The sequence below is a fragment of the Cetorhinus maximus genome, chromosome 16, assembly GCF_964194155.1.
Source record: "Cetorhinus maximus chromosome 16, sCetMax3.hap1.1, whole genome shotgun sequence".
In the NCBI taxonomy this organism is placed as follows: Eukaryota; Metazoa; Chordata; class Chondrichthyes; order Lamniformes; family Cetorhinidae; genus Cetorhinus; species Cetorhinus maximus.
Window position 1 is genome coordinate 80,349,506 of NC_135894.1, and position 17,731 is coordinate 80,367,236.

The following is a 17,731-nucleotide window of genomic DNA, read 5'->3' on the forward strand; positions in this document are numbered from 1 at the left end:
TCCCCTGGACCTGATGGTCTGCAGCTAGGGGTCTTAAAAGAGGTGGTTGCAGAAATATTGGATGCATTGGTTGTAATCTTCCAGAATTCCCTAGTTTCAGGAAAGGATTGGAAAACTGTAAATGTAACACCTCTATTCAAGAAAAAGGGGAGACTGAAAGCAGAAGATTATACGTTGGTCTGTCATTGAGAAAACGCTAAAATCTATTATTAAGGAAGTAGTAGCAGGACCTTTAGAAAATCAAAATACAATCAGGCAGAGCTAACAGTTTTGTGAAAGGGGAATTGTGTTTAACAAATTAGAGTTCTTTGAGGGTCTAACAAGCAGAGCAGATAAGGGGGTACCAATTGATGTAATGTGTTTCTATTTCTAAAAGGCATTTAATAAGGTGCCACACAAAAGGTTACTATACAAAGTAAGAGCTTATGGTGTTGGGATCATAGGTTAGTGTGGATAGTAGATTGGCTAACTAACAGGACGAGAATCAGGATAAATCAGTCATTAGAACGATAGAAAAGTTACAGCACAGAAGGAGGCCATTCTTCCCATCTTGTCTGTGCCAGCCTGAGGACACCCAGGTTCCCTTTCTAATCCCACCTTCCTGCACCCAGCCCATAGCCCTGCAGTTTACAGCACTTTAGGTGCAGATCCAAGTACTTTTTAAAAGAGTTTAGAGTTTCTGCCTCTACCACCAACTTGGGCAGCGAATTTCAGACACCCACTACCCTCTGCATAAAAAGGTTCTTCCTCATGTCCCCCCTACACCTTCTGCCACTTATCTTGAATCTATTTCCCCTGCTTCTAGAATTCTCCACCAAGGGAAACAATTTTATCCTGTCCACTCTATCTATTCCCCTCATAATTTTGTACACCTCAATCAAGTCACCTCTCAGCCTTCTTTGTTCTAAGGAAAATAACTCCAACCTATCCAATCTCTCCTCGTAGCTATGCTTTTCTAACTCTGGCAACATTCTTGTAAACCTCCTCTGCACTCTCTCCAGAGCTATTACGTCCTTCCTGTAATGTGGTGACCAGAACTGCACACAAAACTCCAGTTGTGGCCACACCAGTGTTTTATACAATTCCAACATTATATCCTTACTTTTATATTCTATACCTCTGCCAGTGAAGGAGAGCATTCCATATGCCTTCTTTACAACCTTGTCTACTTGAACTGTTGCCTTCAGGGACCTGTGTACTTGTACTCCAAGATCTCTCACTTCATCTACCCCTCTTAGTATATTCCCATTTATTTTGTAATCCCTGTAACTGTTTGACCTCCCTAAATGTATGACCTCACACTTCTCTATGTTAAAATCCATCTGCCACTTTACCGCCCATTCCACCAACCCATCTATATCGTTTTGGAGATTATGGCTATCCTCTACACAATCCACTACTCGGCCAATCTTTGTGTCATCTGCAAATTTCCCAATCGTACCCCCCACGTTCACGTCCAAATTGTTAATATATAACACAAACAGCAAGGGTCCCAACAACGAGCCCTGTGGAACACCACTTGAGACAACTTTCCAATCGCAAGGGCATCCATCGACCATTACCCTTTGTTTCCTGTTACAAAGCCAACCTTTTATCCAGTTTGCCACATTACCCTGAATCCCATGGGCTTTTACTTTCCTGACCAATCTACCATGTGGGACCTTGTCAAATGCCTTGCTAAAATCCATGTACACAACATCCACTACACTACCTTCATCAACCCTTCTTGTCACTTCCTCAAAGAATTCAATCAAATTTGTGAGGCAAGACCTTCCTTTAACAAATCTATGCTGACCATCCCTGACTAGTCAATGCCTTTCCACATGACAGTTAATCCTCTCTCTCAGGATTGATTCTACTAATTTGCTCACCACCGATGTAAGACTAACTGGCCTATGATTGTTTGGCATTTCCTTTGATCCCTTTTTAAACAACGGAACTACGTTTGCATTTCTCAAGTCCTCCGGTACCTCCCCTGTATCTAGTAAAGATTGGAAAATCATCCTCAGAGCATGTGCTATCTCCTCCCTGACTTCCTTCAGCAGCCTCAAAAACAATCCATCTGGCCCTGGTGACTTATCAACTTTCAAGGATTTCGACCCTTTGACTACTTCCGCTCTCTTTATGACTATCCCATCCAATATCTGAGTGTTCCTCCTGAACTATTATATCTACATCCTCCCTTTGCTTTGTAAACACAGTGACAAAATATTGATTCAAAACCCTTCCCACAGCCTCTGTATCTACACAGAAGTTTCCATCTTCATCTCTGATAGGTCCCACTTTTTCCTTAGCTAACCTTTTAGCATTAATGTATTGGTAAAACATCTTTGGGTTATCTTTAACTTTACTTGCTAATCTTTTTTCATGTCCTCTCTTTGATTTCCTTATTTACTTCGTCCCTGCACTTCCTATATTTGTTTAGGCTATCTGCAGTGCTTAGTTCTTTGTACCTATTGTGTGCTTTCTTTTTCTGTTTGATCTTCCCCTGTATTCCTCTAGACAACCAGGGAGGTCTAGATTTGGCAAACTATCACCAGTGGAGTGCCACTGGGATTAATGCAAGGGCTGGCTTAGTCATAAATCTGGCCAAAAGCGAGTTTGCAAAGGCAAGGGTAACTTACCTAGGTCACATTGTAGGACAAGGACAGGTGTTGCTGAGAAAAGCAAAAATGAACGCTGTAATAGAATTTCCCATTCCTAAAACCAGCAAAAAATTATGAGGTTTTTGGGAATGTGTGGGCTTTATAGGAAGTTTGTGCTTAATTTCAGCACAATTGCTGTACCTCTAACCAATTTGTTAAGAAAGCAGACAAAAATGGTATGGTCGGCAGAATTCCAAGCAGCCTTTGAAAAGCCGAAGGCAATCTTAATAAATGAACCAGTGTTGGCTGCCCCTGACTTTACCAAACCTTTTAAAATTGAAATTGACGTTCGTGATTTGGGGGGTAGGTGCAGTTCAATGACATGATGATAAATTAGGGGTAGAGAAGCCGGTGGGGTACTTTTCCAAGAAACTAAATCAATATTGGAGCAAGTACTGTAGTAGAAAAAGAAACTCTAGGTATTCTTGTTGTCTCTTCAACACTTTGAAGTTTATGTCTGATATAACAAAGAAACACTAATCTACACTGACCATAATCCACTGGTGTTCATTGAGAAGTTTAAAACTCGACATGTGAGACTGTTTAGATGGGGAGTCTATTGTTTCAACCATTCAATGTAAAGATTGTTCACATTGCCAGTAAAGATAATGTGATCACGGATGCATTGTCCTTGGTGTAGATTACTGAAATAAGTTTAAGGGGGAAGGATGGATGAATGAATGTAAGTCTCGTGTTTTGTTGTTTATGTGTCACTTACCTTGAGATGAAACACATTTTAAATGGCGTTTCATCCTTTTTAAGGATGGAGGCATGTGAAGAACCTATCTTTATTTTCCTTGGACTGTAGCTTCAAAAATTACCATGGCTGCAGTTGAAAAACATGCTCACTGGAATAGGATGGAAAATGTCTACAATGTTGCTATCCTGGAACAGAGCGTGCCATAGAAGTACAGGATGGTGCCAGAAAAGAGCCCTGGACTAAGGAGAACTGTCTGACAACAGCATTTTAATTGGCACCTGACCAGCAGGCCAAGGTTTTGTGTGGTAACAGTGCAGGCTGTACAGCTCTTACCCTGCAAAGAGGGAAGGCCTAAAACCTTTCTCCTGTTTTTGTAAGATTCCAATAATTCTCCCATAGTAGCTAGCTGGCTATTCCTCACATTTCTGCTTTCTCTGAAAACCCCTATCAAGAGGAAAAGGGGAAAATCACCAGTAGAGACATTGAAAAGCAAGTTTTTAAACCAGTGAACTAGACTTAAACTGCTGGGAAACCACCTGGTGTCATCAGCAACAAACAGCAAGGAATTTGGAAGACATCAATCAAAACCAACCCATCTAATCCTGTACTCCAGATTGGTGCTATTGAACTATTTTATCTCACCCTTAAAATCCATGTTTTGTGTGTCTTATGTGTGTGTATTTGTGTATAGGGGTTTAAGGAGGGGTCAAATTTAAGTTATAGAGTTAGAAGTTAACAGTTCATATTTCTTTCTTTTACCACCATTTAAAGACAATTTGTTCAATAAACAGTTCTTTATTTAAGTTTACAAACCTGGTGCTCGTATTCTGTTAACCTAAATTAAAGAGTTAGGAAGATTTGGGGCAATCTGGTGGTTTGGGCAAACCTTTCACATTTTTCGCAGCTCAGCAAACAGTGGGGGCTTCATATTACAGCACACTATCCCCAGTGAGTCGTGACAGATTGGCAAAAGTACCTTGGAAGATGAGTTCATAGTGTTTTCGGAATAGTTTCTTAGAGCAGCACATTCTAGAGCCAAACAGAGATCAAGCTATTCTAGACAGGGTAATGTGCAATGAGACAGAATTAATTAATGATCTCTTGGTAAAGGAGCCCCCAGGTAGCAGTGATCATAACATGTTTGAGTTTCCCATTCAGTTTGAGGGAGAGAAGAATGGGTCAAAGACTAATGTTTTAAACTTAAATAAAAGCAATTATAAGGGTATGACGACAGAGCTGTATAAAGTGAACTGGGAAATTAGGTTAAGGTGCAAGTCAGTAGAGATGCAGTGCAGAAGTTTAAGGAGATATTTCATAACTACTCAGCAAAGATACATTCCAGTGAGAATGAAAGACCCTGGGAAAAGAATGCATCATTTGTGGCTAACTAAAAAAGTTAACGATAGTATCAAATTGAAAGAAAAAGCATAACATTCAATGTAGATTAGTGGGTCAGAAGATTGGAAAGAATATAAAACCAGCAAAGAATGACTAAAAATAATTGAGGGAGAAATTAGAGTATGAGATAAAGCTAGCTAGAAATTTAAAAAGATAGTAAAAGAGTTTCTACAGGTACAGTATTTAAAAAGGAAAAGTATAACTAAAATGAGCAATGGTCCTCTAGATAGCGAGTCTGAGGAATTAATAATGGGAAATAAAGAAATGGCGGATACATCGAACAGTTATTTTGTGTCCCTACACTGTGGGAAGACAAATAACATTCCAGAAATAATTGTAAATCAAGAGCTGAAAGGGAGGGAGAAAATTAAAACAATTACAATCACCGGGGAAAGGATACTGAGAAAGTTATTAGAAGTAAAGGCTCTCAACTTCCTGGGTTCTAATGGACTTCACTCTGGGGTCTTAAAAGAAGTGGTTGCTGAGATAGTGGATGCATTGGTTTTAATTTTCCAAAATTCCCTAGATTGTGGAAAGGTCCCATCAGATTGGAAAATAGTGAATGTAACTCCTCTATTCAAGAAAGGAGGGAGACAGAAAGCAGGAATCTACAGGCCAGTTAACTTAACATCTGTCGTGGGAAAATGTTGGAATCTATTATTAAGGAGGCTAAAGCAGGGCACTTAGAAATTCTTAATGCAATCAGGCAGAGTCGTCATGGTTTTGTGGAAGGGAAATAGTGTTTGACTAATTTATTAGAGTTCTTTGAGGAAGTAACAAGCAACGAGAATAAGGGGGAAACCTGTAGATGTGGTGTACTTGGATTTCCAAAAGGCATTTGACAAGGTGCCACATCAAAGGTTACTGCACAAAATAAGAGCTCATGGGTGTAGGGGTAACATATTAGCATGAATAGAGGATTGGTTAGCAGAGAATAGGCACAAATGGGTCATTTTCCAGTTGGCAATATGTGGAGTGCCACAGGGATCAGTGCTGGGGCCTCAGCTATTTACAATCTATATCAATGATTTGCATGAAAGGACAATCTATGGTTGCTAAATTTGCTGATGACACAAATATAGATATGAAAATTGTGCAGAGGACATAAGGAGTCCACAAAGGGATATCGATTGGTTAGGCGAGTGGGCAAAAAGTTGGAAGATGGAGTATAATGTGGGAAAATGTGAACTTTCCCACTTTGGCAGGAAGAATTGAAAAGCAGCTTATTTTTTTAAATGGAGAGAAATTGCAGAATTCTGAGGATGAAAGGATTGTCTCATGAGGAAAGGTTGGACCTGTATCCATTGGACTTTAGAAAAATGAGGGGTAATCTTATTGAAACATACAAGATCCTGAGGGAATTTGACCAGGTGGATGCTAAAGGATGTTTCCCCTATGGGAGAGACTAGAACTAGGGGACACAGTTTAAAAATAAGGAGTCTCATTTAAAACAGAGGAGGAGAATTTTCTTTCTCAGAGGGTTGTTAGTCTGGAATTCTCTTCCTCAGAGCACAATGGAGGCATGGTCATTGATTTTTTTTTAGGCTGGGTTAGAGATTACTGACTGACAAGGGAGTCAAAAGATATGGAGAGTAGACAGCAAAATAGAGGCCACAATCAGATCAGCTATGATCTTATCAAGTGGTGGAGCAGGCTTGAGGGGCTGAAGGGTTTACTCCTCTTAATTTGTATGTTTGTATGTAGGTTGGCCCTAAACATTGGAGTTAGAAGAGTAAAAGGTGACCTTATCAAAACAATAAGATTGTGAGGGGACTCAGTGGGGTATATGCTGAGAGGATGTTTCCTCTCTGGGGGAATCTAGAACTAGGGTGGCACCATTTAAAAATAAAAGGTCTCCCATTTAAGACTAAGTTGGAGAAAGTTATTCTCTGAGGGCTGCAAGTCTTTGGAATTCTCTTCCCCTCAGAGTAGTAGAGGCTGGATCATTGAATTAGCCGTATCTTTGGGCAACATGGGAGTCAAGTGTTACAGGGGGCAGACAGGAGAGTGGAGTTATGGCCACAATCAGATCAGCCATGATCTTATTGAATGGCAGAGCAGGCTCCAGGGGCCAAATGGTCTACTCTTGTTTCTTATGATCTTCTGTCAGCTTCTAATTTTGTGTAAAGGTAGATCCAAAACCTGCTGACTCTGTCTCCCACAAAACAATGAGACAAGTTTATCCACTGTCATCCATTCTATTCCTAGTCTAACCAAGACTGTCCCTTTACTATATCAGGGAACGTGGAGACAAAGATTAATAAAGAATCTTTTTGCAGAAAGAATGTTTATCAATCTCTGGGGATCAAGTGCAATCTTTATAATCTTGATCATTGGGTTAAGCTGCAGGATATGGTGGTGGGTGTCAAGTGCAGCACTGTGTAATTTCAAGAATCCAAAAGGGGATTGCTGTACTGTTTAACAGATAAGATACAAAGGCATTCAGCATCTACATGGCCTGATGGGTGTTAACTTTGCTTGGATATAATCCTTTGGAATTGTGCTCTGGAGTGGTGAAATGTATTTTACCCTTTACTTCCTTTAATAACAAAGTTAGAATGCAGGTTAAGCTGTTGCAGGTACAATATGTATCTAAACAGTATGTTTCAGAACTCCAAGCATTCAATGGAAAAGTTTTGTTCACCGAGTTTCACATCCAGGACCCAAGCTATGCCAAAGCTGTATAATGAGAAAGGGAAACTGTTGCAGAGAGAGGGGTTTCCAGTTTACACTGACTGGTCATTACATACCCAGGTTCCAACCTTGTGCATAAGTCCAGCCCATGGTAGGTGTATCTGTCAAAGTCCCATATTAGTACCTTAATTAATCTGTTCATTACAAAGTATGGTATAGTATTGGACATCACAGAATCTCAGTGCAGAAAAGGCCCTTCAGCCCATCGAGTCTGCACCGACATGTGAGAAACACCTACCTAACCCCATTTACCAGCACATCTCAAACTTTAAAAAAAATATTGCAGCTTCTGAACATACTTATTGCTCAATCCTAGTTGTCTTGAGAAAGTGATGGCCTTTCTTAAATAATTGTTGTTACAACCAAGTAGTTTGCACCTGTGACTTTCTGTCTAGAGGTAGTTTTCGTATGGAGTAGTGCTCCAAGAGGGTGGGTCAGGACCATTTCTAGGTTCTGACCTTGCACTTGCTGGCAATGCACACTGGTGCAATCTTTCAGGAGGCAATCTCCTAATTGTCCCCCCTTGCAGACCATCGTCCAATTAAGGATGGCAGCCCCACTGGCAGAAGTGAGTAGTGCACCTGTAGAAGGGAACTGCAAGGGTGCCCTCGGAAGACATCTCAATTTTGTTTGCATAAACTGGCCACAGTTGCCACGTTGGTGGGGAATCTTTTCACAGAATGGCCTGTGGTCACAGCTGAGGCTTCCATTTTGAGGGATTGCGGAGAGCGTGGAAGGCCTTGTGGGCTGACCGCATACAGTATCCTCAATCTACCCACAATTGGGTCGCTGCAGCCTAACCGCTGATGTTCTCCGTTCCTACCTTCCTCCCAGTCCTGCATTCAAGCCAACTCTGAGAAGCTTCCAGTCAGAGAGTCTGTGTATCTAATAGATAACACATCACAAGCTACATGCCTGCAATTTCTCAACCTGCTCTTTGGGCTCACTCATCCACATTAAGATTCAGCTTAGATGCTTTGTTGTCCTTAAAGGAAAAAATACTACTACGCTATGAAAATACATTTATAGGACACAGCTATGTTTATTGAATTAAGATACAACTCAGACATCACAGGATATGTACAATTTATTATGCACACATTAGTCTCAATACTGCAGTCTTCAGGAAAAGATTAAGACATGTTGTCCGCTGAATATAATATACCAAGCTTAATTTATATGATTATAGATACACATTGATAAACATTTTAAAAGATCAGGAAACAGCCAAATTACCATAGTGACACATTGCAGTTAGGACTTGTTATACATTGTTTGAGGTGTTGCAAATTACATATTTGTTGCAGTCCTTCGTAAGCCACAGAAGTCAGCGGAAAGCTCAACAGTTACAAACTGGAAATGTGCACACCAGCAATGCCATATTTCCATTGAACATACCACATTGAACATTTTAAAACTGGATACTAAAATGAAGAGTTATACACTTACACACCATTTACATGTATAAAGTGTATTTGTTGAAATGTGACAAGAAAGTAATTTTTAAACAGTGATTTCCCATTGCACCACAGGCAAAAAGAGCAGCAGCAAAAGCATTATAATAATGCCTTTTTTGGATATCAGTAGTGAGAATTTAGCCAATGCACTAACTACAGCAAGGCTGCAAGATGTTGTTTTACTGTTTCAGCATTTTTGGTCACATTTTCCATTCGATGAAAGGACCAATCCATTTTCATATATTAATGCAGTTCAGAAATATTTAGCTGGCTCAATAAAAGACTGTAACGGAGGATAGTTTTGAAATGGACCAAAAGAATTACCTACCTGTTCTCTGATCTGCATTTTCAATAGATTGCTTGGTTAATGGCAATTTGACATTATTTACTGCATCTGAACATAAACATGTGCACTGTGACCGACAGTTCAATGCATTAACACAATTGCAGCAAAAGCCTTACAAATGAGCATTCGCATTATGTCAAACTGACAGAAGAATTTGTACAAAAAATTAAAGTGTCAGATGTCCAGGCTTTGGTAATATTTGGTGGGCAATTTGGAACATTTACTGTTTTCTACTGATAAAGGAGATTCTGGTCTCTTATTCGGTAGCCTCGCTCCATAACTGCTGTTATGACCTTTGTTTATATAGACACATGCATAATTTATGAAATAGATTTTTCTATAAGTCAAACTGACCAACTGCTAATCACCAGCAGGTATGAATACATTATATAAATGATAATATATTATATATAAAATAAAATTAGTTTGTAGATAGGACCTTTGTCGGCAGGGGGGTGTGCGCTAAGTGTGCTTGTTAACATGAAGGATGCTGGTGCTGGGAATGGAACATGGCTTCATTTATGATAACTAGTTAGAGTTAGCAAATTAAAGGCAATATTACACAGTAGCCTCCTCCTAGACCAGAGAAAAATGGTGGCTAACTGTAGGTAAGCTTTTATTTTCTTGAATGAAAGCTTAAGTTTTAGGAAGTGATGTAATTAACTTTAGGTGAGGATAAAGTTTGATGCTGGGGGATGCACAAAGTTAATGCAACTAGGCTAATAAGTGAAAACTAATGTAATGTACATTTAAATCATAGCATTGACTGACCAATTGGCAGTTAGCATCCTATTAACCAGATCCATCTGCCAATGAATGAGGTTAAATTATTAACCAGCGATCTTCGAGAAAGAATTTTTTTGGGTAAAGGTAAAATGCAGGAAATGGTTTTTGTGCTCATTAAGACAGGGGACATTAACACTTAGGAATAAAATATTATGTTTCAGGGATGCAATGTCAGGATCAAGACTTCCCACCTTCCAAGTCAAGTGTAGCACAGTTTAGATGCTCCCTCTATTTTGCCTCCAAGAATGTACCATGTGCCTTGGTCAACTCAGAAAAGCCTAACTTCATTTGCACAATTCCCCTCTCAGCCATTCCCCAGCGAAGATGTTAATTTAATAACTATTATTGTGTTGTACTATGCCTTATAGGAATTGGGTAGATATTACCCAAATTTATTTCTGTAAAGACTCATAGTCAGAATGAATACACATCCATTCCATCAATGGAACTCAAGCCATAGTCCTCAAATGACAGAGCACTATCACACTGTGATGCATTCCATAGTGGTCATTAGACTTACTGGGCCTGACAACAATGAATACAACCCAGTTCGCTCCAATAGTGCTGCTGTATGCCCACAACCACCAAAGTGAAACTCTGATTTCATTAGAAGAGTGTAGAGTTTGGTGATGGTCAAACATTTGTATAATCATTAACTGAGTAGTTTCATTCTCACTGAACAGCATGGGTAATATCTGTTCATTCAGACAAAACCAGTTCCCAAACCTAAAAGGAGCAGTGTGTCAAGGTAAACAAGAAAAAAAAAAGAAAATGTACTTCACATGCTGGATGGCTACATGCACTAGTAAGTTTTACCAAAATCCTAGGCCAACCTTGGATTTTATTTAAATGAATTAAAATGCTCGGAAGTTTTGTTATAAGAGTACAGAATTGGATAATCTGAACCAACATGTTACAAAGGATGAAAATTAGGTAAATGCTCTGAGAACAACTAGATTATCACCAGAAGTTTAACAAGGGTTAGTTAAATTGCAACTTATAGCAAGTTAGATTTGAACCAAGATTTCTTGGACGGGTTCAGAGAACAGTGTTGCTTTAGCCAGCGTAATTTCACATTTTCAATAAAAACACAGGTACGTAATCCATATCATTACCATTTTTCCTTGCACATAATTTTAACTGCATCTTGCAAGAGCTCAATTCCCAAAAGACCATTGACTAGTTATCACATCCAGGAAATGGTAGATTTTGAATCTGCCCCCTTAATAAAATACTGTAAATAAGTTGCTGACCATACAAAATCATACCAATGTTTAACAATGCTGAACTTCTTGTACAAGAGATGCCAAGTGTTTGACATTTTAAACACAACATATTGCACATGTAAAGCCCCGACAAAGAATTCAAATTACAAGTATTTTTTTAAATTAGCCTTCACACCTTGTTGGAACACATTTCATCTTTTGGTGAAGTTCTGTTTTGATAAAGAAGCAGGTGCCTCTGAGTTGAACGGCAAGATCGGGATGCTGACATTTGTTCTCAAAGGTACAGGAGGTGGCACTCTTCGAGCTGGTTCATGTACTGATGCACCAGTTGCTGTGTCACTTGTATTCCAGTCATTACCAACCCCAAAATCTGTACTTGGAAAGAGTTTGTGTGTGTTCTGCAATGACAAATTGCTAACATTGTCATTCCAAGGGTCCTGGTTATCAATTTGTTTTGCACCTGTTGACAGAGTTCCTTTCAGACTAAAATCATTATCCTCAAAGGTCACCCACTCGCTGGTTTGCATTTTGTCATTTGCAGCAGGTTTGCTTTGAAAGATACTGTTGCCTACAAATGGATTTGATGAAAAGGCAGCTTTGCCAATTCCAGCTCCAGCAGTCAGTGAGTTAGTGGAAAAGGCAGGATAACTGCTGCTGGTTTGCACAGATAGTTGTGATGCAACAGCAGGCCTTTGAGCAGGGTTTTGAACATCAGTCCTAAAAGGATTATAACCAGTTTTTCGAGTAAAAGGGTTTGTGTTGGAGGCATTGCCATCAGACAGGAAATTCAAAGGACTAGGAGAGACTTGGAAGCTCTCCTGTGATTTACTTCGGGGAGGAATGGGAGGTACAAATGGCATGCAATTAGTTTGTGCTGATACGAAGGGCTGAATAGATTGTTGCTGGCACAAAGTAGGAGATGCATGGGCATACGCTGGCTGCAACTTAGTGTTTCCACTTGATAACTGGGTCTTTGTCCAAGGGTCAGCAAGCCGGTCAAGTGAAAGATCAGCAAAAGGGTCAATGTTAGATGGTCCTCCATTGTTAAATCCGTTAACATTGGCTATGAGCTGTGGAAAAAAAAAACAAAAATGTTACACAAGAGAAAGAACAGAACTACTTGTTCCACCTCTCCCACCTGTCCTTTTAAATGCTGCGTTCCCTGCCACCCAGCAAAGTACAACTGTTAAGTTTCCCAGAGCTATCTTCACTTTTCTTCCTCAATCTTGGCACTGAGCAAGTTTTCCTTTCATCACATCATCTCTCTTATGCCCTCATATCTAACCGTAATTTCTCCACACCACCGCACCCCCATAAAAATTCACCTACCCATATTCACAGCCAGACACTCAAGCTTGCAACCTCAAGTGATCCCTCCAGAGATAAGGCAATCTTATCACTTGGCTGATCCTCACCCTTCCTAATCCACTTCCTTCCAGATTCAGACACAGAAGGAACTTTCCCCCAGATCACTGTCTCACTGGCACGACAGATCCAGAGGTGGCGGCACAGTGGTATACAGTCAGGAGGCAGTTGCCCTGGGAGTCTGCAACATCGACTCCGGGCCCCTTGAAGTCTCATGGCATCAGGTTAAACATGGGCAAGGAAATCTCCTGCTGATTACCATGTGCCACCCACCCTCAGCTGATGAATTAGTGCTCCTCCATGTTGAACACCACTTGTAGGAAGCACTGAGGGTGGCAAGGGCACAGAATGTACTCCGGGGTGTGGTACTTCAATGTCCAATGTCCATCACCAAGAGTGGCTCGGTAGCACCACTACTGGCCAAGTCCTAAAGAACATAGCTGCTAGACCAGGTCTGTGGCAGGTGGTGAGAGAACCAGCAAGAGGGAAAAACTGAATGCCTTCTCCTATTCCTATGCTTTCCTATGTTACATACTTGACCTCATCCTCACCAACCTGCCTGCTGCAGATGCATCTGTCCATGACATTATCGGGAGGAGTGACCACCACAAAGTCGTTGTAGAGATGAAGTCCCGCCTTCATATTGAGGGTCCCCTCCATCATGTTGTGTGGCACTACCACCGTGCTAAATGGGATAGGTTTTGAAGATTTAGCAACTCAAGACTGGGCATCCATGACATGCTGTGGGCCATCAGAAGCAGCAGAATTGTACTCAAACACAATCTGTAACCTCATGGCCTGGCATATCTACCACACTACCATTACCATCAAGCCGTGGATCAACCCTGGTTCAAAGAAGAGTACGGTGGGGGCATGCTGGAGCAGCACCAAGCATGCCTAAAAATGAGATGTCAACCTGGTAAAGCTATAACACAGGACTACTTGTGTGCCAAACAGCATAAGCAGCAAGTGATAGACGGGGCAAAGCGATTCCACATTCAATGGATCAGATCTAAGCTCTGCAGTCCTGCCACATCCAGTTGTGAATGGTGGTGAACAATTAAACAACTCACTGGAGGAGGCGGCTTCACAAATATCCCCATCCTCAATGATGGGGGAGCCCAGCACATCAGTGCAAAAGATAAGGCTGAAGCACTTGCTACAATCTTCAGCCAGAAGCGATGAGTGGATGATCCATCTTGGCCTCCTCCGGAGGTCCCCAGCATCACAGGTGCCAGTCTTCAGCCAATTCGATTTACTCCATGCGCTATCAAGAAACGACTGAAGACACTGGTTAGTGCAAAGGCTATGGCCCCTGACAATATTCCAGCAACAGTACTGAAGACTTGTGCTCCAGAACTTGCCGTGCCCCTAGCCAAGCTGTTCCAGTGCAGCTACTGCACTGGCATCTAACAGACTATGTGGAAAATTGCCCAGGTATGTCCTGTACACGAGCAGATCCAATCCAACCGGGCTAATTACCACCCCCCATTACTGATGATCGAGAGCAGACTAAAGTAATGGAAGAAGTCATTAACAGTGCTACCAAGTGGCACTTGCTTAGCAGTAACCTGCTCACTGACACCCATTTTGAGTTCTGCCAGGGCCACTTAGCTCCTGACCTCATTACCGCCTTTGTTCAAACATGGACAGAAGAGCTTAACTCCTGAGGTGAGGTGAGAGTGCTTGCCCTTGATACCAAGGCCACATTTGACTGTGTGGGGCATCATGGAGCCCTAGCAAAACTGGAGTCAATGGGAATCAGGGGGGAAAAACTCTCCACCGTTTGGAGTCATACCTAGCACAAAGGAATATAATTGTGGTTGTTGGAGGTTAGTCATCTCAGCTCAAGGACATTACTGCAGAAGTTCCTCAGGGTAGTGTCCACGGCCCAACCATCTTCAGCTGCTTCATCAATGACCTTCTTTCCATCATAAGGTCAGAAGTGGGTCTGTTCGCTGATGATTGCCCAACGTTGAGCACCATTCATGACTTCTCAGATACTAAAGCATTCCACGTCCAATGGAGCAAGACTTGGACAATATCCAAACTTGGGCTGACAGGTGGCAAGTAATATTGGCGCCACACAATGCCAGGCAATGACCATCTCCAACAAGAGAGTATCTAACCATCGCCCCTTGATGTTCAATGGCATTACCATCACTGAATACCCCACTATCAACATCCTGGTGGTTATCATTGACCAGAAACTGAACTGGACTAGCTATATAAAATACTGTGGCTACAAGAGCAGGTCAAAGGCTAGGAATTCTGCGACGAGTAACTCACCTCCTGACTCTCCAAAGCCTGTCCACCATCTATAAGGCACACATCAGGAGAGTGATGGAATACTCCCCACTTGCCTGGATAAGTGCAGCTTCCACAACACTCAAGAAGCTTGACACCATCCAGGACAAAGCAGCTCGCTTGACTGGTACCCCATCCACAAACATTCACTCCTTCCACCACCTATGCAAAGTAGCAGCAGTCTGTACTATCTACAAGATACACTGCAGGAATTCACCCAGGCTCCTTAGGCAGCACCTTCCAAACCCATGACCACTACCATCTGGAAGGACAAGGGCAGCAGATACATGGGAACACCACCACCTAGAAGTTCCCTTCCAAGCTACTCACCATCTTGACTTGGAAATATATCGTCGTTCCTTCACTGTCGCTGGGTCAAAATCCTGGAATTTCCTCCTTAACAGCACTGTGGGTGTACTTACACCACATGGACTGCAGCGGTTCAAGAAGGCAGCTCACCACCACTTCCTCAAGGCCAACTAGGGACGGGCAATAAATGCTGGCTCGGCCAGCGAAGCCCACATCCCATTAATAAATTTAAAACTTACAACGCAGTTTGGCCCTCCATACATCAAAACATTTCTTGCTACTAATCTGCAGAATCACACCCCAACCTCCACCTTGGAGCCTTTTTCCTCATTAAAACTATAATCTGTATCAACCTGGTTGCTCCCCTTAGTATAGTCCCCATCTCCACTCCCCTAAGTCCAAGGGGAAGGGGTGGGATATTCCAGCCCTGCACACTGCTGGGATTGTCCGGTCCCGCTAAAAGTCAATGGACTTTTGGCTGGGCTGCCAAATCTCCTGCGGCGGGTCCCACCACGACGGGGTGGAAAATCCCAGTCCAGAACTTGATTGGCTAACCAAAGCAAAAAATGCTGGAAAAACTCAGGTCTGACAGCATCTGTGGAGGGAAGGAGAGCGCTAACGTTGAGTCCTTATGACTCTTCTTCAGAGCAGAGCGTTTCCAGCATTCACGGAGTCATGCGGATTCGAAGCTTTAACTTTCTCTTTCTCTCCACAGATGCTGAGTTTTTCTAGCATTTTTTGTTTGTTTCAGATTTCCAGCATTCGCAATATTTTGCCTTTACTTGAATGGCCAAACTAATTGTCCACTATAAATGTTTATTGTCAAACCTGGCTGCAGCACATAAAGCACTGTTGGTTCCTGCTCTCCTCTCACACCATGCTATGCTGATCCTGATTTACCCCCAGCTTCTCTTCTCCACTATAAATAGGTCTTCTTAAATCCCTCTTCCCATGCCCTCTCCACCCTCAAACTCTACCTATCTGTAGCTTTTGACATTGACAAGACTCCTCTGTTGTTCAGATGGGTGGGACTGCCCATACTTTGTTCCTTTCCTATCTATCCAATCACAGTCAGAGAACTTCCTGCAATGTTTTCCCTTCTGGTTCTTGCACCATTACTTCTAGAGCTTCCCAATATCCACCCCATCAAGTCCCTTCAAGATACTATATATGTTTCAATAAGATCACCTCTCATTCTTCTAAACTCCAATGGGTATGGACCATTATAATCTATATAACTTGTTCAACCTTTCCTCATAGGGTAAGCCCTTCATCTCAGGAATGGGTGGAGCGAATTCCTTTTTGATGCTTCTTAAAGCTGCTTCTTTAACCAAATTTTAGATCACCTGTCAGAATGTGTCCGTAAGTGGCTCAGTGTCAAATTTTGTTTGATAATGCCCCGGTGAAGCACATTTTGTTACATGCAAGTGCTAAATAAATGCAAGCTGTTATCAAGTTAAATAACAAGAGAAGTAATTTATGAGATGTGGGCATCGCTTGCTATGCCAGCATTTATTGCCTTTCCTTAATTATCCTTGGGAAGATGGTGGTGAGCTGTCTTCTTGAATGCTCCAGTCCCTGTGGTGTAGGTACACCCACAGTGCTGTTCGGGAGGGAGTTCCAGGATTTTGACCCAGCGACAGTGAAGGAAAAGCAATATATTTCCAAGTCAGGGTGGTGAGTGGCCTGGAGGGGAACTTCCGGCCGGTGTTCCCAAGTATCTGCTGCCCTTGTCCTTCCAGATGGTAGTAGTTGTGGGTTTGGAAGTTGCTGCCTAAGGAACCTTGGTGAGTTCCTGCAGTGCATCTTGTACTGTTGCCATTGTTGGTCAGTGGGGGAGAGGGTGCCAATCAAGCAGACTGCTTTGTCCTGGATGGTGTCTTGCTTAGTGGGTGTTGTTGGAACTGCACTCATACAGGCAAGCAGAGAGTATTCCATCACATTCCTGACTTGTGCCTTATAGATGGTGGACCAGCTTTGGGGAGTCAAGAGGTGAGTTACTTGCTGCAGGACTCCTAGCCTCTGACCTGTTCTTGTAGCTACAGTATTTATATGGCTAGTCCAGTTCATTTTCTGGTCAATGGTAACCCCCAGGATGTTGATAGTAGGGGATTCAGCAATGGTAATGCCATTGAATGTCAGGGGGCGATGGTTAGATTGTCTCTTGCTCGAGAGGTCATTGCCTGGCATTTTGTGGCGCCAATGTTACTTGCCACCTGTCAGCCCAAGCCTGGATATTGTCCAGGTCTTGCTGCATTTGGACATGGACATACCTACACTTTTCTACTTCATCCGTGTTGTCATTTATATTTGTGAAGTTCCAATAGGTTATTGGTTAGCTTCAGTCTCATCCGTCTCATTTAGAAAAAAAAAGTGGTGACACTACCTTTCACTTCAGTTTAATACTCTCCCCCTAGATGATAGCAAATAATGCTGAAATTAAGCGCCATACGGTGCAGTATGCTAATACCAACTGAAGGGTAAACTGAATCACGCAG

The 17,731-nt window shown here is 42.0% G+C and overlaps 1 protein-coding gene across 5 annotated transcripts in view; it reads right to left on the bottom strand.

Moving 5' to 3' along the window:
• Positions 1-8,455: 8,455 nt before the first annotated feature.
• Positions 8,456-17,731, bottom strand: part of synj1 (synaptojanin 1) — a 112,865-nt gene continuing 103,589 nt past the window's right edge. For all 5 annotated transcript variants that reach the window (XM_078560173.1, XM_078560174.1, XM_078560171.1 and 2 more), the window contains one exon: positions 8,456-12,322. In XM_078560173.1, the coding sequence (XP_078416299.1) occupies positions 11,444-12,322 (879 nt within the window). In that variant the 3' untranslated portion in view covers positions 8,456-11,443. The remainder of the gene's footprint in view (positions 12,323-17,731) is intronic.